This window comes from Ambystoma mexicanum, chromosome 3p, assembly GCF_040938575.1.
Source record: "Ambystoma mexicanum isolate Mex_15411 chromosome 3p, UKY_AmexF1_1, whole genome shotgun sequence".
Lineage (NCBI taxonomy): Eukaryota > Metazoa > Chordata > Amphibia > Caudata > Ambystomatidae > Ambystoma > Ambystoma mexicanum.
In genome coordinates, this window is record NC_090925.1 from 1,185,456,972 (window position 1) to 1,185,482,930 (window position 25,959).

The 25,959-nt window shown below is 45.2% G+C and overlaps 1 protein-coding gene across 2 annotated transcripts in view; it reads left to right on the forward strand.

Annotated features, from left to right (window-relative positions):
- LOC138579862 (uncharacterized) overlaps nt 1-25,959 on the forward strand; it is a 513,147-nt gene that overhangs the window by 333,996 nt on the left and 153,192 nt on the right. For both annotated transcript variants that reach the window (XM_069650089.1, XM_069650090.1), the window contains one exon: nt 9,079-9,198. In XM_069650089.1, the coding sequence (XP_069506190.1) occupies nt 9,079-9,198 (120 nt within the window). The remainder of the gene's footprint in view (nt 1-9,078; nt 9,199-25,959) is intronic.

Consider the following 25,959-nt stretch of genomic DNA (forward strand, 5'->3'; position numbering starts at 1 on the left):
GCAGCAGCATAACATAATGTTGAATATTACCTTTCATACAATAAGTTAAAAATATATTCAACATTTGTAGGGAATAGGGAATCTTCAGCATACATTTGTCTACAACGATATTAGAAGAAGAAATTGGAACTTTCCGATCATCCAATTGGCCTCCTGTTCCAGTAGGAAAAAGCATAGGGGAATAACGGCCTTCTAATGTTTTTTCCCAGACACTGATTGGTGGACCTTTTGTTGCTTTCATTTGGTACAATTCTAAACTGTCTCCCATGACTTCACATAAGTGTAAAATACGAATAGTGAATGTTCGAACAAACTATTCCCTTCAGCAACAGATATACGTTGGAACTGACCTTCACTGGTTTTGCTTGTTGACTCAATATCAAGCATAGTCAAATCTGGTACAGTCAGACTGCCTTTGTACAAATCATTGTGCTCCAATAGAAAGCTAATACGTCTTTCACCTTTCCAATATCTATAAATTGTTGCCAAAGGTTTTATCTTCAATTTTTTAAGCACAACAGGTATATCAGGCACTACCATGTCATTCAGAACACTTCTAGGAGGAATACTTTTTTCGATTATAAAACCCAATGCCGTGTGCATAAACATATAGTGCCTCACTTGTGTCAAATCGTTTTTCTACAAACAAATACAGGTAAAGTTGCTCCCAAACATCTTTTACACTGTGTTCAATTTTGTCTTCATTATACATTAGTCGACAAGACACGCAATCAATTCCAGGTCTTTCACTAGAAGACAATTCAAACATTTCAATACTTTTTTTATACTGTTAAAAAATCAAGTCCCGGACAACTAGGGGGCGCACAGATGTCCTCTGCCTGTGTCTGAGCTCTGCCCCCACAGGTCCTAAAAGTGGCTTGAGCCCCCACTTCTAGCCCCCCACCTTTGAAAATCTATGTGCGTAAATCCTATTCGAGGATGACACAGTGGATGAACCCAAGGTCGACCGAATACACAGAGCAGGGGGGCGCCAGGTGGCCCAAAGACAGTCCTGCTAAGATTCCATAACTACACTGACAGAGCTAGAATTCTTGATAAGGCCAAGAGCACCCCTCAACCCCTTCTTGATACAGCAAGAGTGATAATTTTTCAAGACCTGTCCTCACTCACTCTTGCCATGCAGAGAATGTGTATTCCCCTGACCAAGTGGCTTAAAGAAAAAGGCGTCCGATACTGGTGGGGATACCCGTTCTCCCTCACGTTTGAGTGGGAGGGTGTATTGCTCACCCAGAGTGCACGGACAGTCATTAATCACCAGTGCAATTACAGAGTCAATACTTTAAACGCAGGTAGACGCAATGACTTACAACCACACACACTCTTAGAAAATAATGAGCACTTATACGGCTATTTATTGAAAGCTTGGAAGCATCAAGTGATAACACAGAAATAAATCACAGAAGAAACAGAGAATTCAAAAGAAAAGACATCACCGTGGGTGTAACTGAATCCCTCATCTCACCAGAAGCGGCTGGAAGACCCCGATAACAGCCAGGCCGAGAGCACAGCAGCCCACAGGTATGCCGGACGGAAGTGTCCCCTCTCCGACTGAGGTACCGTCTGACCGTTAAGGGGTTCCGCATATATGCACTCCTCAAAAAGGGGTGGTAATTTCTCGAACCTTCTGGCAACGCACTTGCACATTGATGGGCAGCCGTTGGTTGCCAGCTGGGTCAACCGACAGTAACCTCAAGGAGCAAAGTGCTTCTCTCCTCTAAAAACAAGCGCCACGGAAAACAGTCCCATAACTCATAACAAGACATAACAAAGCCAGCTTTCCCAGCAGAATGTCCTTGACTGCATACCAGGTTTGGAAAGCATGTTTTCTTCAGCATGGTAAATCCAGCTCTCAGCAAAATGAGTACAGCTTTCCACTGCAGCATGAAGTAAATATCCATTATGGCTCTGAGTGCTCCCAGAATACACTGCGCACCAGCGCCATGTTTTAGCTCAAGCATAACAGAGGGACACACCGTTTGATTGCCAACTGAAAAGGACATAAAGACCTGCATAGCAGACTTGATGGGTGACCAAACCAATGAACAAAACTCGGAAGTGGGTCGGCAAGAGGACTGACAATGGCGTATCCAAGGACCAGTATATACGCTGGCTCCGAGGGTAACCTGTGTAATAGGAGGGGTTGCCCGCTGGAGATGATAGAGACCTAACAGTGGCGCACATAGCTTAACATCCACCAACAAAGGTATTGTGCAGATGTGGCTGGATCACGTAGATGACATCCCAAAGTTAATGGGGGAGGTGCTGGGACCAGGCCTGGCCCAGACACTTATGGTCAGATGTTTGAGTGCAGGGAGGTCAACTCTGACACAATGTAAAGGGCTAACTAGTTTTGTTGACGGGACAAGGGAGACAAGGGGTCTCAAGGTTTGTTGTGGTGTTTGAAGATGGAACCGTGAATTGCACGATCCACACTGGTGGTCCGGAACCGGCTAGGTGCAAATACCCAGCTAGGTCGGACGCCACAGGTGGGAGAGGGTAGAGGGGTGGGACTTGGGGAAAGTGACTGAGCAGAGTCAAGGATGTTTCAGAACAGGCTTAAGGTAGTAAAGAATCCATTACGTGAGTGCTGCATATGGCCTCAGTACATACAGAATAGACGGAGAAGGGACTATGGCGGTACAGTCTTCAGCTAGTAGACCGGGGTTGCTCAGGGTTGGCACACCCAATGTGAATGGATTGAATTCACCCAATAAAAGATCCCTAGTGAGTAGGGAATTTAAGAGAGCGCACCTGGATATACTCTTCCTCCAGGAAACCAAGTATATACGGGGGGAAGAGCGTAAAGTCTTGTACTCCAGGATGGGCACTGAATACTGGATCTCCGGTCCCCTGAGGAAGGCGGGTGTAGGCATACTCATGAGCAGATGACTCAATTTCGAGACCATTAAGACATGGGCAGACGTGGAAGGGAGGGCCATTTTAGTGGTTGGCAGGATACACAACACCACCCTTACCCTCGCTACTCTCTATTCCCCCAACGTTGGTCAATCCCGCTTCCTGAAACGTACAGTTCCGAAGATAATGCTGGAGGCTGTGGGGCATGTCATCCTACGAGGGTTTTTAATTTGTGGGCAGATCCTATTCTGGACAGACGGACGGGCACCGAAGAAGCGGGTCTGCAGTCAGACGGTGGCCGTGCGGATGTGATTGGAATGATGCAAGTTTATGGTTTGCACGACGTTTGGCGAAGTTCCCACCCCAATGAAAAGGGGTTTACAATTTAATCGGCCCCATGCTCGACATTTACTAGGATAGACTACCTGTATCTTTCTAAAGACATAAGCAAGGTCATAAATACCTCTGATATTGTCCCGATTTCATGGTCAGACCATGATCTGGTCACAGTTGATATCGGACTAAGCGCCCTACCACAAACAAATTCTAAGTGCCGTTGTAATGAATCGCTGTTGAAGGACCCAATCTTCTGCACAGAGATGGCATGCGAAATGGAGGAATACTTCAAGGCGAACGATACGGGAAAGGTATCCAAAAGAATGGTGTGGGAGGCAGAGAAGGCAACGTGGAGAGGTGTCCTGATTAAAGAGAGGGCGGCGAAAAAGAGGGAGAGGAGTATAATAGAAAATAGACTGAGGAAGGAGATTGCCCAATGAGATGCGGCGGCGTGGAACACTGATGAGGGTAGGGCGGAAAAAGTTGCTGAAACAGTGCAGAAAGGAGAGGAGCTTAGACGCTTAGAAGAGGGACTGGTGATACGTAAACTCCAATTTCTCAAACAGAAACATTACGAAAAGGGCGATAAGGCAGACGCATTGTTGGTGGCCAGGTTGCGGGGACAGCGGGCAGAGAGATGGGTCGCGCCCATTGAAGGAGGCGGTGATGCCCAAGCGACGGATCCGACTGGAATCCCTGAGGTTTTTGCAAAATGTTATGAACACCTATATAAATCGGAAAGGGGGTGGGAGGGAACAGGCGTAGACCAATATATTCAGGGAGTAGACATGCCCAAACTCCCTCGACATACAGTGGAAGAGATGGAATCGCCCAGCACGGCGGACGAGGTGGAAAGAGCTATTAACAGGCTTCCATTGGGGAAAGCGCCCGGGAATGATGGTTACACCTCAGGATTTTATAAGACCTTTATATCCTCCCTCCTCCCCTTCATGGTCGATCTATTTAATGATATCCTGCAAACAGTAGTGGCCCCTGATTCTTTCTCACAGGTGCTAATATCAGTGATCCCCAAATAAGGCAAGGACCCCAAGCATTGTGGATCTTATCGTCCCATCTCCCTTCTCAATATAGACACAAATATCTATACCCGAGTGTAAGCAGCCAGACTCGAGACCCACATGCCCCTATTGATTCACCCCAAACAGGTTGGATTTATTTTGGGAAGGCAGGGTGCAGACACCATGCGCAAGACGCCTCACCTAATCCGCGAGTCGAGGACAATGACAGCCAAACCGGCGCTCTTGCCTATCGACGCTGAAAAAGTGTTCAACAGGGTGGAATGGTGCTTTCTGGAAGCGGTACTAGAAAAGGTCAGACTAGGCCCTGTCTTCCGTAAGGAGGTTAATGGGGTTAATACATCCCCTAAGGCATCCGTCATGGATAATTCAGAATATTCGAGGTGGTTTGACCTGAGTAGAGGCACAAGGCATACCTCTGTCGGCGATCCTGTTCGCTCTCTCTGTGTAGCCTCAGGCCCTGAGGTAGAGAGCCTACAAGTATCCGGAACGGAATATAAGGTAGCCCTCTACGCCGGTGATATCCTACTTCACGTTAAAAACCCCATGACATCAATACCTAGGGCCATACACTTGATTGAAGAATATGGCTCACTCTAGGGCTTCAAAATTAATAGGTCCAAATCTATACTGTTCCCACTACAAGAACTCACCCCCAAATATGCCACCACACTCTCATCGCTTGGGCTAGTGTTGGAGGACAACACTTTCCGCTACATAGGGATAAATCTGACCAAGAAATTAGAGAATATGTATGAGGCTAATTTCCCCCATCTGCTAGCCTGCTTCCATAAAGAAAATTGTTGTGTGTGTGCTTACACCTTTATCTGCGCCAATCCTTTCATTCCTCCTGTTTTAATGCTTGTCCTTTTCAGTTTAAGTAAATAAAGATACCACTCCAGTTTGTGCATTGGATATTTATTTTTGTAGTTTTGCCCTTAAGGATGACACGTGTTTCGGCATAGGGACTCTGCCTTTTTCAAATCCAGGCTGTTCTATTTTACAACAAAATAAAATAGGTACAGATTGTTATGAACTTTTGTCCATATTGATCACAAAAAAATACCAGTTTCGACACGTGTCATCCATAAGGGCACAACAATTTTCTTTTTAACAAAGACAGAAACAAATTACAAACAGATATGAGAGTATCCTGTGTGAGTTCTGCAATCAAAAGGATAACACTGCACACAGTGGTGGCTTTTATACTTCCCAAAATCAAAACCAGAAAAAGAGGGCCACATAATATGCAAACTACTAAAATGGCTGATACATTTTCCATGCAACCTATCACAAACAATGAACACATGTACAACAGTAACAACAGCCAATAACAAAACATGAAACACACAGAAATCTTTATTTTGCCCAGCATCTTTGATTGCCACGGCTATTGAACACGGCTATACGTACATTTTTTACTAACTCAAAAACAAACCTTGACAACCTTTAAAATTTCAAATGAGGCAAGGGTAAAACAAAGTACATAAGTAAGAAACAAAAGTGAAATTGTGTGCTCTAGCATCCACATAACAATATGATTATAGCACAGTAAATGTATGGTTCAATACACACAGCTACCTCTATAGCCACGTGTACAGCAGCAGCCAATGAACTAAAGGAAAATATGAATGCGCCTATGCGCAACAGCCTGTGTGCCTTATACACACGGTTAAAGAAACAACCAATGGCGTGCTTTTTTTAACCCAAGCTAATCCGATTTTTTTTTTAATCCATACTCCCAAACCCTAACCGAGTGCCTGCAACATCAGTACTAGCTCTGTCCACTCCTATACTGTCCTCCCCTATTCCCCTGCTTTCTTATCCCCCCTCCAACACTCGATCTTTCAGTGATGCAGATTTGCTCAAAATGTCGGGTAGCCGCAGCTATGACACATCAACAAATGCACAACATGCCATTGGCTCACATTTAGTCGCGGTGAAAAAAGGAGCCTGTATAGTTGAGTGTACGTGCATCGAGCACTGAGGGGCAACCCTGTAGCCATGGCTGCCCAAGGGCCGTTGATAGCAGCAGCTACCTAAGCATGCCAAAATACACAACATCCCATTGGCTTGTGGATAGCCACGAGTATTGATGCCCTCGGTGCTAGTCTGAGCAGTGCCCGGTGGTGGCGCGAGTTATGGTTGCTTAGCTTACCATAACTGGCGAATTTCTGGGGGGTTTCAGTTTTACTAGTAACCATAACGTCCCTTTAACAAAGGTTTTTTCATTGAATATATATTTTTCTTTTTTCAAATGCCAAAGAACCCAAACACAGCCACTGAGAACACCTCTCAAAACATACCTTTATCCACTCTTCAACATATCCATTTATTTAGCCAAAAACATTTACTTAAACAAGCCAGGCCTAATGGCCTTGCCAAACGTTGCTTAAGTGGGGTTTTGGTGGTTTGCCTTTCCCCTGGGGAATAGACATTGCTAGTCAAGGAAGATGACAGTTGGTATCAAGGTAGGGGACAACTTAAAGTATGGGTGCGACCCAATGATGCCCAGAGCCTGCGTACTTGTATATGTTCTTGTTATGGCATGAGTTGTGTGCTTTAAAGAGGACTGCACCTATTTATCTGAGAGTGCCGGGTTGAGAGGAATAGTTATCTTATGTCATGTTGATTTATACCATGCTCTGCTGCCATTTTGCATGGTCTCCAGGAGCTCACGTGCCTCTGTAAAAAAGCCGGTGGGATTGGTTAGTGAGGGAAGAGAAATAGGATAGAGATTGATGCTTGCAGAACCAGTAGTAACTGGCCTCTTTGCGAGTCGGCTTTCTGAGTTTGATTTGTTGTGTGCACTGGGATTGTTGTATCCCCAGGGGTAATGTCCAGTGACAGGGTTCTTTGTTGTTGTGGCTGTTTTTTCTTGCAGTGGCTGTGTGGCTTGTGCGTGTTTGTGTAGTATGGCTGGCCCTTTTCGGCATGTGTGGTACGTGGGACGTATGCCAGAGAGGAGAAAGGAGAGAGGGGATGTGGTTAGTAGTTTAGACTGTTTAGCTCAGGGTGTGTGGTTATTTTATTGTCGGCTCAACGGTCCGTACTCTCCCATGTCCCAAGGCAAACCATGAGAATGATTTGTGCCCAATTCTATGCTTGTCTCTGTGAATAGAATAGCCAGGTTAGGTGATCTTCTGTCGATCTCATTTCCTTCTGTACTGAGTTCCATTGTTTGGCTATCAAACGGGAGGATGTGGTTCCTCCGAATTTCCTTTTCTCGTAGTGTTTCGTTTCGATTTGGAAGTCGTTTCTCGATATAAGGTTTCTTCTTGGTTGCTTGCAGTTGATTTTGGCACAGAAAAATGTGGCTCCTTGCCCATGTAGTGATTTGTTGGTTGATGCAGAGGGCTTTAAAGTTAATGTGTATTTTTATTAGAAGCCAGTGTAACCTTCTCAGGGCTGGTGTAGTGTATCTCTTCTGTTTAGTCTCAAGAGTAGTCTAGCTGCAGTATTTTGGATGCGTTGGAATTTTTTAGTGAGCCCTTCTGGCATTCCAAGGTAGAGGCTATTTGCATAGTCTAGTCTGGATAATAAGGAGATGATTGTAGGGGTTCTGTCTGGGAAGGTGAATTAGGGGAGTAGCCCTCTGATTAGTTGCAAGTCTCCATTGAATTCCTGTGCTTTGTTTGGTTTCCTAGGATCAGTTTATTGTTTCCATGCACCAGGAAACACAAGCTCCTCATTTAATTAGCTGTCCGATTCAGTATGTTTGGGAAAAATATTGGCATTATTGTGAAGGCCAACTTGAGGAGTTTATTCTAATCCATCATTTGACAATAAATCTGCATCGTTAAGTGGTGCATTTAGTCAGTGATTGTGCCACTCACTAACCCACATTGACAATTCCATGAGATACATGATGGAAGTCTAGCTTGTGTTAGCATATCCACACTAAGGTCGCACCGGGTACTGATAATGCACTATATTGTGCCATTTTCTAAACTGAGCACACTTTGAGACCATCACGTAACCAACTGCATACCCTTTGAGCCCATCTTAATCGAAGAATATGGTTTGCCCGCTAGAATACATTTCTAGAGTTATTGGCATGTCCGCTCTACACAGGGAATTTTCTGCACCACTTCTCGCTAGATCTAGTAAAGTCGAGTGCTCACGCACCCAAGCTTAAACAAACACAGCCCACCACGATTACCTAGCGTTTACTTTGTGCTTTCTTCTCCAACTTTGTCAAACTCCCTCTCAATCCACCCTCTCATGTTTCCACCACAGACGAATACCAGAGAACAATGAGGCACAACACCGAATAGCCACTCAGACAAGCTTCAGTGCCGCAAGGCCACTATGGTTGTAACAGCCGGGTGCAGTTTAAGTTCCTATTACATTACCTTACATATATTATATGATTGTATTTACGTCTCGCGAGGCAGAAAACAGTGAATTTATGAAAAAAGATCATGGTTTATACTGACTGGATCTGCAAAACGAGATCAGGCAAACTAGATTCTGTAAACATATACTTTTTTGCCATAGTGATAGCTGCTGTATTCAACTGATTTGGATAAAGAAATCAAGACATTGCATATTTGTTATTCGGGAATAAACCACATTAAAAATGATGAGCTGTAGCCAGAGTTTCAGGGTTGATACAGTAGTTCTGTATGAATGTGTGGTTTGGTAGTAGGTATTTATAAGCACATTATTAAAAGTATGTAATTAAGATCACTAACGTATGGGCATAACACATTATCGTATGTTTATAAAGGCTCGACAAGGTTTGGTGTGTGCATTTCATGAATGCATGAATATTTCATTCATACAGTTGTCTTAGTATTTAACAAATGTAATCTTTGTAACACAGCAGCCAAAGGCCAGTGATGAAAACTCTGAAGAACACGAAAATCAAAAGCCAGTTATGCATAGTGAAGAACAGTGCACTGATTGCCAACTGACTGATGAGCAGCATAGCAATCCTGATCAGGTACGTTATTGTCATTTTACTCAACTTCAACATGATTATACGCGTTGGTGCCATACCGTTTGCTCCATACTGATGCCGACAGCAGCATTCTACAAAGCAGACATGGCATTAGAGGGGGAGAGGAAATGCAGTCTCATGCAGTAGCATACGCATAGGCACAACTACCTCAAGGTTAAGGGCAGAGGCTTTGCTAAGGGGGCTTGAGGGGGCTATAGCCCCAGGTCTTTTGGTTGTAGCCACAGATAGAAGCTCAGGTGCTCCATCCAAAAGGCTAGCTAGCCCCGAGTCCCGACATTAGCGTAGCCCCTGGTCTTTTCCATACCTGACAACTCCCCTGGTTAAGGGTGTCCTGACCGCTCAAATATGGAATCCATTTTAAAGAGACAGCTGGCTTCTCAATCAAGCAGGATGGGCTAAGTTCTGCAACCGAAAGAAAACGTGTCCACATTCGTACATATGTCTCATGTTTTGCAGACATTTCACTTTACGTTGAGTGTTGTGATAAATGAAATGAGCACGCTGGGCTTGCATGATTTGCTCAGAAGGCTTTCAGCTTAAATCACCAGTTAAATATAAAAGCTTGTTGTCATTCTTATGACCCCAAAGTGCCCTTTGATTTATGCAAAGCAGCCAGGGGATGTGTGTTGCCTTCTCCTTTTCCATTGTTTCATTATTTACAGAATGTGGGCAATTAACTCACTGGAACTCATTTTAAAAGCTGCAATGCAGTTAAATACATTTAAAAACAAGGTGTAAAAGGCTTTCACCAGTTTTTAAATGTTTTGACTATTCCAACATATTTTAAAATGTTTTGCAGGCGCAATGGTAGGTAAGAGGAGAAATACATGTCCTTCACCTCATTCTTGCTCGGTCTGCATAACCATCTTGTTTTACGCCAATATATGAGATTTTCAGACAGACATAAAAGTAATGGATTAATGCCGAATCTGCCTGCATTTAGCACATGCTAAAAGCAGATGGATTACTTTGGAAACCCTTGTAAATTATGTCTTTTCCAGGCAGCTTTTAATTTTTTTACAAAATGGAAAATAAGAAGAAAGTGTATTTACTCTTTCCTTTTGCACTCCATTGTGTAAAAGTGGAACATTGTGTGAAGGGGGCCCACCAGCACGTAAGTGTTAATTTTGGTGGTTGCCTGCATGCAATTACCACTTTTAACAAAATAGGTCTGTCTAATTAAATTATTTATATTCATTTTAATCAACTTCATGATATCATCTCCTTCTTACTATTGCTGCACGTATCCCTTTAGTTACTATTGTATTCATGAACGTTTTCAATAAAAATGATGTAACTAAAGAAGCAAAAAATGCTTATATACCGAGTGAGAGAAAATATTATTTAAAGTCGGTGATCTTTTACAAACTGAGCTGTAGAGATGTATTTCCAAAATGCAGACTAGATGCCAACAAGACTGCCAGAGATCATGCTCCTTGACCATCAATACATGTTTGCAGGGTCTCATAATTTATTGTTTGGGGCAAGCGCCATCCTTCCTCTTAGCAGCACCCATCACGCTTTCACCTCCCCCTGCCCCTTCCGCCCCTGCTTGTTTCAATGCTTCAATTTTGCATTTACTTGACTTGTTCCTGTGTTATTCTAGAGAACAACTGGAAAATGTACAGCCTTTTACCAATTCTTTCTCAAAAATGATGATGTCAAATGTACCCTTTGAACATATTGATCTAAAAATGTTACCAGGGGTAGAATCCACCTGAACCTCCCTAAAGTATGTAGGCTATCTTGCTACACTCAGTCATGTACACTCATTTGTGGCAGATGTCAATGGCCCTGCATTAAAAGATATTAATTTCATATATGTGATGGCCCGGGTTGGCCTGGCAGTCTATAATGTGGTGTGTGGTTCCTTGGGGAGAACAGCAAGCATATTGGGAGGACACACAGGGTGGCCCCTCAATTTGTGCCTCTGACAGACATTAATTTGGCCTGGTGATATCACAGTCATACGAGGAGATTCTCCAAATCTGCTCATCTTGCTTTTAACATGCCTATATTTGACGTATGATGACTGTTTTCATTTTTGGACCTCATCTGCTGCAGCTGACTTTTATTTTATTCAACATACAGTGTGCTACTCAGGGGATGCCCCGGCACCAGCGGGGTCTGGGTAAAACTGATACAAATGTTTCTGAATTGGGCAGGCTCATGTAACAAGGTGTGCTGGCATAACGGTGCAAGCTGTTGGCCCGCATGCTAGGTGTACCCATCACCACATTGCCAGGCCACTAAGCCAGAGAGAGAGGCAATGTGAGACACTAGATTGAGACATAAGAGAACCAAGCCATCCACATTCCCAGCTGACCCTACATCAATTCTTCCACAAGTTAAAAGAAACGTGTCCCAAATTCCAATCCCTAAAATGCTGAGCTCCCCTCACTTGGTAAGTATTCAAGACACGATGGGATGAATGTTTTGAGGCATGAGACCATGTTAATCTCTGGAATATGATTTTCTTGTTTTTGACTTTTCAAGTGTTTCTCCCATGGTCTCCCTGCCCCACTTGCTTGTATACTGCCGACAGTCATAGTAAGAGCAGAGCTCAGAAACCAAGACTGCTAGGAGAAAGTGCTGCAGTTATTAGACCCTAATCACTAAACAAGATTAGAGTAGGTAAGTGCATTTAGAGTGATGCTGATGGATCGTAGAAGGGAATTATGGAAAGGTGTGATCAGAAAGAAGAGCAGAGAAAACACTGAGGAGGGTGAATGGGTTTTAGAGAGGTGTCCCACTGTTGGGGATATATGAGGGAATAGATTGTGAATCTCACCTTTGCTTTGAGATCTCTCCAGACAGAGGATCAAGACTGGACAGCATGAATACAAAAAGCTACTTATCCAGGGAAGTGGGCACCAATTATATTCCGAATTATGTACGAACAATACTGTTATTATATATATATTCAGTGAAAAAATGTTGTTAAAGGGACGTTATGTTTAAGTTGCACTAATAAAAACCTATGAAATTCAGTAAAAAAACGTTAAAAGGACGTTATGGTTACAATTAAAATCAAAAAAACCCTGAAATTCGCCAGTTATGGTAAGCTAAGCAACCATAACTCATGCCACCACCGTGCACTGCTAAGACTAACACCCAGGACTTCAAAGATGACATCACAAATATCATTGATGTCATCACTGATGACATCACATGTGCATTTACTTTTCATAGAAGGGGTTGTGAATGTAATGTTGGCAAACATGTCACCTTAAACCTCTGCCATTTCCCACCTTCTAGTATCATTTTTAACACTTCTATACACTTTTTGCAACTTTTTCAACTAGTTTTGCATCCTTGTCTACGAACATCTGACTTCATTGAGGACCTTCCGGACAGTGCCACATGACCATACGCTGGCGCGCGGCATGATGCCGTGTCAGAGAACCTGTCTGCACTTCACAATAAGATCCGTCCTTTGCGGACAGTTCGGAACTGCATTTTCTATTGATCTAGGAACTTTCAACTTCAAAATTTCCTTTGCACACCTCCACCTTTTCATACTCTGTATCCATTACCAATCTAGTACACAGTACATACTTGGAAGAATTTTATCAAAACTGCTATTTATCTTAAAAATGGCATTAGTTATTGCCATCCCTCCTCCCCAAGAGCCACCACCACCACCAGCTGGAGGACCTTCACAACAAAAAAAGTGCAGTACTTTCAAAGACAATGAAGAGGACCAAGAAGATGAGGAGACGAAGTGCCTACTTCTAGCACCAAGATCGAATCATGGGTGTGCCAGTTCTTTGCTACTGTTGTAGTATACCACAGGCTAAACCTACCAAAGTGAAATTGTACTCAGTCGCAGACTACCTGGTCAGTACTCCTATGGGACCACCTCCATGCGCCGCCACACCAAATCCAATGACCGCAATGCTCTCAGAAAGGTTGTTCCTTTCTAAGCAAGTAGTAAGCTGTTTTCCTCCACCTCATCTTCTTTAATAAATACTGTAACCACATAGCCTGATGTCTGCGGGCATTGGTGTGTTATAAGTAAATAAATAAATAAATAAATAAATAAATAAGGAGGGTTACGGACCATTATTGTCCATTGCAGTCCCTGAAATGGGGGATAGAGGCTATCAGCACCCCTGGTTCCCAAAGCGGGAACCCAGGGTGCTAAAACATAGATTTTTCTTCCTATAGTGGGACACCGCAGGCGTCGCGCTGTAGGAAGGAAAATCCTTTTCCAAGACAGCCAACATGGAAAGAGAAGGTGGGGCTCCGTACACAGCCCCTCTTCCCTTGCCATGGCAGCCTGCAAAACCCTATGAACATATTACCACAAGCACTTGTTTTCCCTTTCAAACCTATCCTACCGTCGAATAACTTTACCACATAGCCGGTCCCATGTAGACATAGCCACTTTAACACCATTTTTCGTCCCTAGCGGTCATGGCCAGTAGCCAGATTGTCAGCATCATGACCTTATGCCATGACCCTGATAATCTGGCTACTGCCCACGGCCACAGGATATACCTCAGTCACCAAAGGTATATGGCTATTTTTTGTACCTATATTATTACACTTGTCAAAAAATAAAACACGGGCACATTTGCATGATTTAATGTCCTTGCCAATGCTCCTCACAAGTTTGCTCGAAATCCGCCCATGTTTTATTTTTTTTAAAAGTGTCAAAATGTATCTACATACAATAGTCATATAATTTAGCACCCACTTGACAAAATCCATTCAGTCTTTGCACAAACATAGAAGGTTGGGTCTATAATCTTCCTCAAAACTTTTGTCCACATTCGTCAAATAGCAACAAAGTTATAAGCATCTAAAAATGTTGAGACCCCCCACTAATTTCGCCCCCTCTTGAGAAAATCCCACCAAACTTTACAAAACCATTATATCTAGATCCAAAATCGTTTTGCCAAATGTTGTGCAGATTCGTCAAATGACACAACATTTATATGCCTTTACAATATTTTGGGACACCCCCTCTAATTTTGCCCCCTCTTGACAGAATCCCACAAATCTTTGCAAAACCATTCAGGATTAGTCCTAGAATACAATTGTAAAATTACATGCAGTTTCACTGAGTGGCGCAAAAGTTATAAGCCATCCAAAAACTGCTTTTCCCCAATCCTGTAATGCAGAAATAGGTACAGATGTCCTAGGACATCTGAGGTATCTGCAAACACCACAGGACTGCCCCAGGACATCCAGAGTGTTCGCGGACTTTCGGGGGGTGAAACAACCCATTTTTTGGCTTCTTATGGCCATATCCAATCCAATCCTTATCCCCCCCCACATTCACAGAGATTGTTTGTTGAGTTTGACAAGTGAAATGCTGCTTTTTTTAAATGGTTTCACTGCGCTGTCCGCGGACCCCAAAAAAGTCTGTGAATCCAAGATGGCAGGTGTTTCAGGAAACCAACACAGTTCACGTTTTCCCACCAGCCAATTAGTGAGCACGTCCCGATGTCCGCAGACCACGCAAACATGTCTGCTAATTTTCTGGCCAATCAGAGGCCAGTCCACGGACAGAACAGCCAATCAGAGGCCAGTCCACGGACCGAACAGGGAAGTGATTCAGCGGAGCGGACACAGATATCACAAATAGTTTTTTGAAAAAAAACGACTGGACGGATTTACACCAAATTAACAAAGGCACGCTTTCGGGACCAAGCCATCACTCCTGCTGTAAATTTGGTGGAAATCCGTCCAGCGGTTTGGGCTGTAGGCATGAGCAAAGTTTTTTCCCATTATGTCTATGGGAAAAAAAAGACATTTTGGGACCCCCCCATAACTTTGCCCCCCCTTGACCAAACCTCACCAAACTTTGCAAAAAAATTCAAAGTGGGCCATATACTTTTTTTGCAAAGTTCGGTGAGGATTCGTCCAGGCGGAGCGAAGTTATAAGCCACCCAAAAAGTGCTCTTCCTATGGGTTTAGCAACTTAACCATAACTACATGACCGCCACCGCAGGCGCCTGACCCCAAATCTTCTCCAGAGACCACAGGAGAGGAGAGGCAGGAGCCTCCTCTCCGTGGCCGCCATCACCGATCACCAGCAACGACCTGCAGCTGATTTCATCACTACGGTATGCTGCTAACTTCGAAAGCTGTTAATGAATATATTTCTTTAGTGCACACTACAATTTGCCTCAAGCTCTTGTAAGTGCATTTATTCATATTGGAAGCATTTGCACAGCAGCCTGATCCCTGTAACCACCACGATCAAGCCATATTGGGCCATCCGCCATTAACCGCAACATGCTCTATGGCGGCGCAAGGTTTGCAATAGCCTTTTCATCCGCAACGCCCTCATCGGACTACGCAGCTGCTGATTGGCTGCATTAATCTATATTCGTCCACACCCATGACCGTGAGGCGGAAACCGTGCCGTCCTCTTAAGGGCTGTGATTAAGGGCCTCACTGTGCCTGACCACGACGGTCCGCGACCGGTCGAGTAGACACCCTGCTCCCTTGCTGATTACTGTAAGTACACTATTACAATGCTATCCCGCACCCCATACACACGATCCGACTGACTCTGGTCCACACGCCCTTTATCTGTACCTGTAGTTTATAACCACAAGAAGGAAGCACTACGAACTTTTATAGCTACTCTCGCAAACTACAACAATTATGCCTATTCCATGCGCACACCAGTCATCGCTACGATTTAACTCACCATTTGTGCACATGCTTGCTTTAGTAGCTAACTGCATTCAGCCTACCCTGCCATATTGTGTTTTGGTAACTAACTTTAGTAACTTGCCAAATGTGTTACTTTGTACCAAGGCATATTTCTAACTAAAGGTATTACCATAATCTGGGTGCATTTGCAGCCAAACGTGTTATTTGAATCTGGATGCATTTCTAGCCATATGTGTCATTTGAATCTGGGTGCATTTCTAGCCATATGTGTCATTTAAATCGGGGTGCATTTCTAGCCATATGTGTCATTTGAATCTGGGTGCATTTCTAGCCATATGTGTCATTTGAATCTGGGTGCATTTCTAGCCATATGTGTTATTTGAATCTGGGTGCATTTCTAGCCAAATATGTTATTTGATTATATGGCTACCCTTTAGACAAGGTTTGAGCTACGCAACTAACGCTACTACTCAAGCTGCCAGCACTACATACTGTTGCTGCCAGACCATGATCTCCTGGCTCGCCCTCATCATGTTCCCTTTCTGTGTCATGTGGGACAATGTACATAGCCTAGAAGGACGGCCTGGCCAAACTCGGATGGCCAAGACACCACCCCATCCCCTGCCCCAAACCCTTCCTACCATCCTTGCCACCCTTCCCACCCACTCACCACCAACCTCACACATCCCCCGTAGACCTGGGCCTCCCAGCCAACTCAACACACAGCCACCATAGACTGAACGCTAAGTCTCACCACACCAAATTGAACACCAAACATCCTGCCCTACACAAGCCCCCTCGCCCTACCCCCCCTCCGTCATGCCTAGCATCACAGCCTGCAATAACAGACTAGGCACCAGGCTCCTCACTATAACTAGGGGGCTCAATGCCAAACCTAATAACAAAACTAATACGAAGCACAGTGCGCCCAATAAGCCCCTACCACCCCCACTAAAAGGAGCCCTACTCAATGTCAGATCCTTGGCTGCCCACCCTACAGAAATTGCTGACATCATTCTTACCAATGATCTCGATTTCCTAGTCCTAACAGGAACCTGGCTTCATGAAGCATCTGGACCACACCTATCGCTAGCCATCCCGGCCAAATACTCTATCCTCAGAGCCGATAGACCGAATGCCAGAGGAGGAGGCGTAGCGATCATCTCCAAATCTTCCCTAGGCTTCAGATCAGCCTCTTCAGTGTCATTCGCTTCTTGCGAGATACTCACAGCCAAACTGCAAACCTCTCCCACAAGTACGATTACCTTCCACCTCATATATAGACCCCCAGACCCCCCTGGCATCTTTGAAGAAGACCTCACATCGCTCATAGCTGAAAATTCCAAACCCTCAGCACAAATTATTATCCTCGGGGACCTCAACCTTGGTTACCTGACCCGAACAATGCATGGGCTGCATCCGTAGCCAATTTCCTAACAGAACACGATTTCACACAACTCAATACACTCCCCACACACCAAAAGGGCAGAATCGTTGACTGGGTAGAAACTTACAACTGCAGCACAACCTGTAAGGACCCCCAACCTCTGGCATGGACAGACCATTACCTGATCCCCCTTGAAGTCAACACTACTCACGTACCACCCAATAAGTACCCCATGGCACCAGCATGTCCTACCAGGAACAAGTGTAACATTGCTGCAGTGGCCCTACTACCCCTGGTCCTACCTACCCTCAACGCTCTCCGAGCCAACGCCGATCTAAACCTTCTGATTGACACCTTCAATGACTCCATGGCTAAGGCGATGGACACCATCGCACCCCTGAAACTACATAAAGATAAGCCAAAAGCCCATCTTAACTCGTGGTACACCCCTGAACTCAAATTACTCAGAAAAAATAAAGCTAAGGCACAACTCACATGGAAGACCAACCCCTCCACGGAAAACAAGTCCAACCTCATGAATATTTCATCTCTATATAAAAGTGAGATAATTTGCTCCAAAAAAGATGCATACAACACCAGAATTGCTCAAGCTGGATCCTCCACTAAAGAATTATTTAAAATTCTGAAAGAACTAGAAAACCCTACTTCACCCCCAGACACCTGCCTAAAAGACAAATCCTGGTGCATCAGCATCCAAAACGCCCTCAACAACAGAATTACAGGTCTCCAAACTAAAATTGAGGAAAAACGCCAACAACTATCCAATAACAAGGTCACCAATCCTGGCCTACCCACGCCCAACAATACCAGATCGGGCTTCACTTTTAAGAAAGTTACCACAGCTGAAGTTCAAAAAATCATCACCTCCCTAAAACCATCAAACTGCAAAGGGGACAGCTGTCCCGCCCAGATCATACAAGACGCAGCTAGAGAGCTCTCCCCTTTCATCACCAAACTAATTAACCTATCCTTCACCAATAACTCAGTCCCCAGCAACCTAAACAATCATGGGTTCTCCCACTCTTGAAAAAACAATCCCTAGACCCAGCCATACCCACCAACTACAGGCCTATCACCACAGTCCCATTCTTATTAAAAATTCTGGACAGAGTCGCCTACATCCAAATTCAGGAATACCTGGAATCCAACCAACTGCTAGGAATACGTCAATCTGGCTTCAGACCTCAACACGGTACAGAAACCGCCCTTGTTGATCTTAAAGCCAGATTGATGAAATTAAAGACAAAGGCAATGCTGCAGTTCTACTCCTCCTAGACCTCTCAGTGGCCTTTGACTTGGTCAGCCACAAAATCCTCTGCAATCACCTAGCCACCGCAGCTCACTTCTTCTCCTCTGCAATCGCTTGGATACAATCCTTCCTGGTAAACAGAACCATGCGGGTTTTCTCAACAACAGCTGCAGCAGGCCCCATCCCCATCTCCTGCGGGGTCCCACAGGGCTCCTGTGTATCCCCCACTTTGTACAACATATTTACAAAGCCTCTATTTGACCAACTGGACCGTCTGGGTGTCACCTACACGAATTACGCAGATGACACCCAGATACTCCTCATCATCACAGGCAATTACCAAGCAGACGTCACCCGGATCAACAAAATATTCTCCATCATTCATGCATGGATGGCCTCTCATGGCCTATGCCTGAATGATGAGAAGACTGAGCTCCTTATTGTAGGCTTCCCCAGCAACCTAGCTAAACTTAATCCCAGTTACAATGACATCACAATCGATGGACACACCATCCCCATTGCCAAAAGAGTGAAAACCCTCGGCTTCTACCTGGATGGCAACATTAACCTTTCCAAACAAACCAATATGATCACCTCAGCCTATACCGGCAAACTCAACAGAGCCTGCAGACCCTTCTTATCATCCAATAGCTGCCTCACTCTTGCCAGAGCCCTCATACAATCCAAACTAGACTACTGCAACAGCCTGTACCTAGGTGCTAACCAATCCGTAATCAACAAATTACAGGTACTACAAAATAATGCACTGCGTGTAGCCCTCAACATTCCTAGGTGAGAACATATCTCGACTGCTAGGAAATCGTGCTAATGGCTTTCCATACGCCAGAAAATTGATTTGAAAACCACATGCCTCACGTACAAATCCCTCAATCACCTAGCACCACCATATCTAACTAATAAAAACGAGCCACCAGAACTACTAGATCTTCCAACGCTCTATGCTTGACAGTGCCCAGATTCCACCTAAAAAGAGCTGGAGGAACCAGGTTCACAGTACTTGCCTCCCAACTCTGGAACACTCTACCTCTCAACATCAAAACTATCGAGTCCTTCCAGATATTTAGGAAGCAGGTTATCAGCTGGCTCCTGAACAAAGAGTAGCATCACCAACTCCTGACTTCACCTTCCATGCTAGGCACATTGCTTCATACACCGTAAATGACTGTACATTGAATTTTGTATATTGCAAACTGTATATTCTGTAAATATATAGCTAAACATTGTATCCTATATAATATATGTATATATTATAAGCATTTATGTATGTATCAAGTATGTAACACAAAATAGTTCTCAATTATGTAACCGTCTTCTTAAGCGCCCTTCTACCTCTGGGTTCGGAGCGCCAGGGCCGGTCTTTGTGTCAGGCAGCTCAGGCGGCTACCTAACGTCAGACAGCCTCTAGGGGGCGCCAAACCAGCAGTCCACAGCGCTAGTTTGAGCTTCGAGTCAGTGCTCCTGCAAAGCCAGGCCGCAAGCACCAGCCAGCCACAATCATTTTTTATATACGTTGGATGCACACATGGCTGGATGGGATAAGAGGTGAGTGGGGTTGAGGGGATAAGAGGTGAGTGGGGTTGAGGGTCAGGAATCCCAATGTGGACCCTGCGCATGCAGTTTACTAGGCACTGTCTCGGCAAGCAGGGGGGCCTTCTTGTGTGCCTCCACCTCCCTCCCACATTTCCCGCTCCAGCATTATAATAGTTTTGTGCTGGGCAGGGTGGAACACAAGGTAAGCTCCTTGGTTTCCCGACCATGTTAATATGCAAGAGCACATGGGGAGGCAGGCCCAGTGGTTATTATCCTAATAGTCCATTGGGTTAACATGTGAGCACTATGGAAGGCGCTAACGTGGCTGAACTGTGTTTACTTCGCAGCAATTTCGCCTGGGAAGTTAGAGAGCTTTATTTTGCGGCGTGGCGAGGGTTATCTTATTACCAGCTTGTTTTCCACTTCGGGCTTTGAGGCCAGAAAGCAGGGCGGCAATAAACTCTCTAATGTACAGTAATTTGTTTGATTGAAATGAAACAGTTGGTCACGAGAGCCGTCATAGTAACAGCATTTTAAGTTAGAAATGTTTTGCATTTGTACAGCGCAAAGCCCTCATGCATCAGGGCGCTATGATCCAGTTACATGTGTATCCCATAAGCAGGGAAAAGTGCTTAGATTGAATTCTTAGCTAGCATCACGTTTTAGAGATCTATTTCGATGGGTAACACTATTGTATCTGCACTTTCACAATACTTCCTTGCCATGCCATCAATGGGTGCGATTTAATGAGAATGGATGCAATGTTACATTTGGTGCGCTGAGTTTTGTTTAGGAGCAGCATAAATGGCAAAAAACTAAAGCATGCATGGCAGTGGGTTTTTAGCATAGGTGGGAGGGGCTGCAGGTTTGAATTTAGGGCATTTTGTTTGTTTCAGAGCAATTAATGCCTTTTGTGTAACACGTTTTTGGCCAGCTGCTACAATCCGTCTCGGGAGGATAGCTCAGCAATGTGCTCGCTTTGGAAGCAGGACGAAACAGAGCAACATGGGTTCGATCCCCGGGTCAGCGCTTATAAACCTCTGGGTATTAAGCGCGTTATAAATAACGTATCATATCATATCCAGGCCCTGCAAATTGCATTGGCGAGTTATGATAGTTTGGGCTTCAATGAGCACTGACGAAGCGTGCATGGTTGTTGTTTGTAACGGGTACGCGTACCAAATAAATAAATAACAATCACATTGGGCAGCCAAGCACTTTCCTCTTCCAAAACCAAGGAGACGTTGCACCAAGTATTCACCTGCCTCTTGTGTTTCCTGCTAGCATGCGGAGTGCGGGAGGCAGAAGAGAGGGTTGCCTGTTCGGGGGAAGGACAATTGGCACAATCACCCGAAAGGGTATTGCTAGCAGTAGCACACTGCAGCCTCAGCCATCAGGCAGGGCAACAATTAGCAAATTAGCAACATTTGTTGCTTTATTTTACTCCTCCCCACCCCCCCGAGTAGCGCTGCTGGCACCAGCAAGGCTCCATGCCTGGGCACACGTGCCCTCCTCCTGGCTATGCCAGTGCACAGTGTGCACTGACACAGGAATGATTGGGGCTTGGCATGGGCAGCCTCCCCTTCCTTGACCTGCTGTCCCAAAATTGCGCTGAATCGTGAACGGATCAGAAGGCCCAGCCGCAGCCAAACCCAGTGAGCCAGAGCTTGCTGACTTTGCCATTGGGGCACCGTGACCGGTCCGTGCAGCCCACAGGTGCCGAGTGCTTCTGCCTTAAGTTCTGATGATCAATAAGGTAAGGCAGTGTGCTGCTAATGCTGCTGCTAACCACTGTCGTGAACGTCCTGTGGTGATAACACGTGTAGATAGTGGCCCAGCACATGTTGTGCCCCAATGTTTTATTACAAGTCATTTTCATCATGCTATAAAACTTATGATGAAAATAACTTGTGTCAATCTTCTGCAGATAGGAACCTGCTTTATAATTGCTTCGAAGACTCTAGTAGATTACATCAGACAATGGAATCTTCCTGTATTGTTCTATCATTATGGTAATTATACTCTCACAGGCCATGATTCTGCTCAGAATGCAGAAGTGGATATCAAATTCTGTAAACATTTCCTTCTCACAACCATATTTCCCCAGGATGTCAGGGCATATGACGGAGGCAATTTAGGATTCAGGTGAGCCTTGAGATGAGGAGCCCTTGGGCATCGTGGCGCTGTTGCAGAGACTTTATTTAGTTGGGATGGTAGTACAGACAGAGCAGGCATTTGAGATCATTGTACAATATACACTGAGGATACGTTTCATGAAGTGGAAAATACAGTGTGTCCCTTAGTTACATTGGAACATGGATTAAGCACATCTTGAACAGGTTAATGAAACAGTTGGGTTTTAAGAACTTTGCGAAAGGTGGTGCAGAATGCTTTGTTTCTGAGGGCTGTAGGCAAGGCATTCCGGTGTTTGGGTGCTAGATGCTGGAAGATAGCCCCACCTGCTTTAGCTCTTTTGAAAATGGGGACAACCATCATGTCGGAAAGGTGTGAGCGGATCAGTCTGGTAGAAGTGATGGGAATGATCTTCTCAGCTAGGTAGCCAGGGGCACTCTGGAAGATGCATTTATGCGTGGTGGCCATGGTTTTGAACAAGATGCGTTCTTTCACTGGGAGCCAATGTGCTTCCCTCCTGGCTTGAGAGAGGCGTTTCCTTTTGGGGATGTTAAGGGTGGCTCAAAGGGCGTTGTTTTCTGTAGCTTGCAGCCTATGGAGGTTTTTAGTGGAGGTCCCCAACAGTAAGGCATTACACAATAGTCAAGTTTTGCCCCAACTGTGGCTCTGGCTATTGCTAGCTGGTTAGTATTGGATAGGTAGGGTTTCACCACATTGATGATTTTAGTGGTGAATGAGGAGGCTGAGGCAACAGCACTCACCTGGCGTGTCATGGATAAGGTTGAATCCCCCCCAAAAAACAAGGGTTTTGACTGCTGGTGAGACTTTAATGGGTGTGTTTTCAATGATGAACGTCTGGTATTGCAAGTCAAGTTTATCAAGCATTTCTTTGGAGCCTACAAGGAGGATCTCAGTTGTGTTCCTGTTAAGACGTAGTCCATTTGCTGACATCCATTTCTGAATGGCTGCATAGATGTTATCGAGGGCGGCAGCATCTTGTGCATAGGAGCCAGTGAGTGGGAGTAGGACTTGGGTGTCGTCAGCATAGTAAGTGTAAGCTAAGCCTCGATTGTCCAAGTCCTTGAAGAGGGGAAGGGTGAAAATATTGTAGAGTGTGTGGGCTGTGCAAGAGCCTTGTGGGACACCAGAGATTAGGGTAGTGGGGGATGCGCATGCATGGTCTGAGAAGACCTCATGAGTCGCCCCTTGAGAAAGGATGTTATCCAAGCAGTGGCTTCTGTGGAGAAGTGAGCCGCATTTTTAAGGTGTTTGCACAGACTGTCATGATCCACAAGATCAAAGGCCGCTGACAAGTCCAGTAGGAGAAGTGACGGTTGGCCTTTGTCAACTAGGTTGCCCAATTGGATCTTAACATCCAATAGGGCAGACTCAGTGTCGTGTCCTGGTCTGAAGCCTAACTGCCTCTTGCCTAGGATATGAAAGCAAGCGTCCCCAAACAGCACGATCCTCCCCGCAATGAGAGACAATGAAGGACTCTCCCAAAATGGGAATAAGGCCAAGACAGAGTGCGGGTGAGCGTAAATGGGAGTTTATCAATCAGAATAGGGCATGCAAAGAACTCTGCAAACTCCGAGAGCGCTCTGTCTGACAATAGCAAAGACAGGCGTATATATTTACAAAAAACGTCATCAAAAACCTACACACTATAGGGGGCACAAGTTCAAGGGGATTGGGTGGCGACGACTAACTATAGGTGCTGCTGCGATGTGGTTGGCTTTGGCTGGAAGACGTCACTGGTCAGCCTCGTGGGTTAGGCTGGGCCTGGCAGGGTGGCGGAGTTCATCCGGGCGGTGTTGTTGTGCCATCGCGGCCAGTGTCAGAGATGAATGTCTTTTCCTGACTTACTTGCCCTAGGCCATGCACACCGCAGTCACTCAGTCCTTTCAATATTATCTTCTTTAGTAAATCTTTCAATAGGTTATACCACAGGTTAATGCAACACAGGAGGAATGCACCTTGTGAGGGGTCTGGAGGTAATACGTCAGGACATGGTTACCAGTGTCCTGTTGACCTGGGCCATAGGTCGAGGGGCTAAGCTTCAGGGCCTGGGACGGGCGGTACAGGTCTTTCTGCCTTGTTAGAAGTTGTTATGGATGTTCCGCTGTGTGTTGTCAAAGTGTTGGGTGTCCTGATTGCACAGGGCCATAAGTCTGAGATGGTCCGGTGGGTTGCAAGGTTTACGAGGGGGCGCGTGTGTTCAGGCAGAGGTTTACTGCTGTGCTGTAAATAATGCAGGTGGCGGGTGGCGGCCTTGGGTGCTACAGAGGGGGTCAAGTCTTTGAAGCGGCTCCAGTCTGGTTGGGGGAGGTAAAGCAGCGCAGCGCGGTCTCTGCTCTCATGCCTTGGCAGCCTTCGCAGGGTGGGAGGGGGAATGGCCTTGCACGTATTTCACAAAGGTATCTCCCTCGTGTGTTGCCGATTTAGGTAAAAACATCACAAACATTTGAACACTCTATAATACTTATTGTAAGCAATACAAAACATGCATTTTAAGCTTTGCTGGATGTGTCTCGATTATACCCAGTCTGAGCACCTTATTCATACATTATGTTTTAATAAGTACAGTATTTAGTTATAGGCATATATATACTTGCAATAAGTGAGGTAGAATTAGGATTGGTGGAGAACATAGAAAGTACCCCGCCACTATTCGTGACGGTGGTGGCACATATGGGGCCTGGACATGCACACATGACATGCGCCTTCTCGTGCATCCTTCACATGGGCCCTCGGTATGGTTACATTCGTCTTTCTTGTGTCCTCTAGCAGCATTAGTTCAGTTATGGCGCGAGCCCATGGGGTGTAAGTTTCCCAGTGATACACGTAACAAATGGATTCCTGGTGCGTTCCTTTATTATTAGCACCCAACTGAAATGGTGTGGGCTCGCCATTGCTTATATCATAGAAGCATGCTTTCTTATATTTTATACATTTTACAGGCTTTTGTAATATAAGGCATTTTGTGGAAGAAAGCATACTTTGCGAGTGGTCTTAACATTGATATATAAAGACTATCTGCCACCTGATGTCTATTTTACTGTTCTTTTCATTGCCCAGGCCTGCTGGCCGGGTCATACTGGGAGCGATGATACACTGCGGGAGGTGAACTGTTACAATGTTAGTGTATTACGCTAGCTCATGTCCGTCTTGTTCGTGGGAACGTGCTCGCAGCGGATCTGCCAGGGTGCTGCGGCAACAAGGATGACTGAAACCCTCCAAGGGTGGGGGCCGCGCTACAGTGCGCTGAGCTCACACCATCTTTACCAGACAAAAATGTTTCTGGGCCTAGCTAAATTTTAATACATGTGGGCAATTAATACGTGCGGGCAATGTCTCCAGTGGGTGAACCCTTCACCACCGGGGCCCGGGTGGCATGAGGGGACGCCCAAAAGAGCCATAGCCCTCACCTGGGGAGAAAACGCAGGCGAGGGGGGGTCTCCTGGACCAGTCCTCCCCTACAGATGTTGTTAGATTCAAGGAACTGTTGGATTTGGGTGTGGGCAACTTTATCCAATATTTTTAGAAGGAATGGGACCGTGGTGATTGACCTGTAGTTATTTGGAGATTCAGGGTCAAGATTGGGCTTTTTGAGTAGTGGTCGCCCTCATGCTTCTTTAAGGGTGGATGGGACTGAATTAGACTTAAACCAGGCGTTGATGAAAGATGTAAGAAATGTTGCTAGGGAATCAATACAATATTTAACTAAAGAGGCAGGGCAGGTATCCCCTTTGCAGTCAGAGGGCTT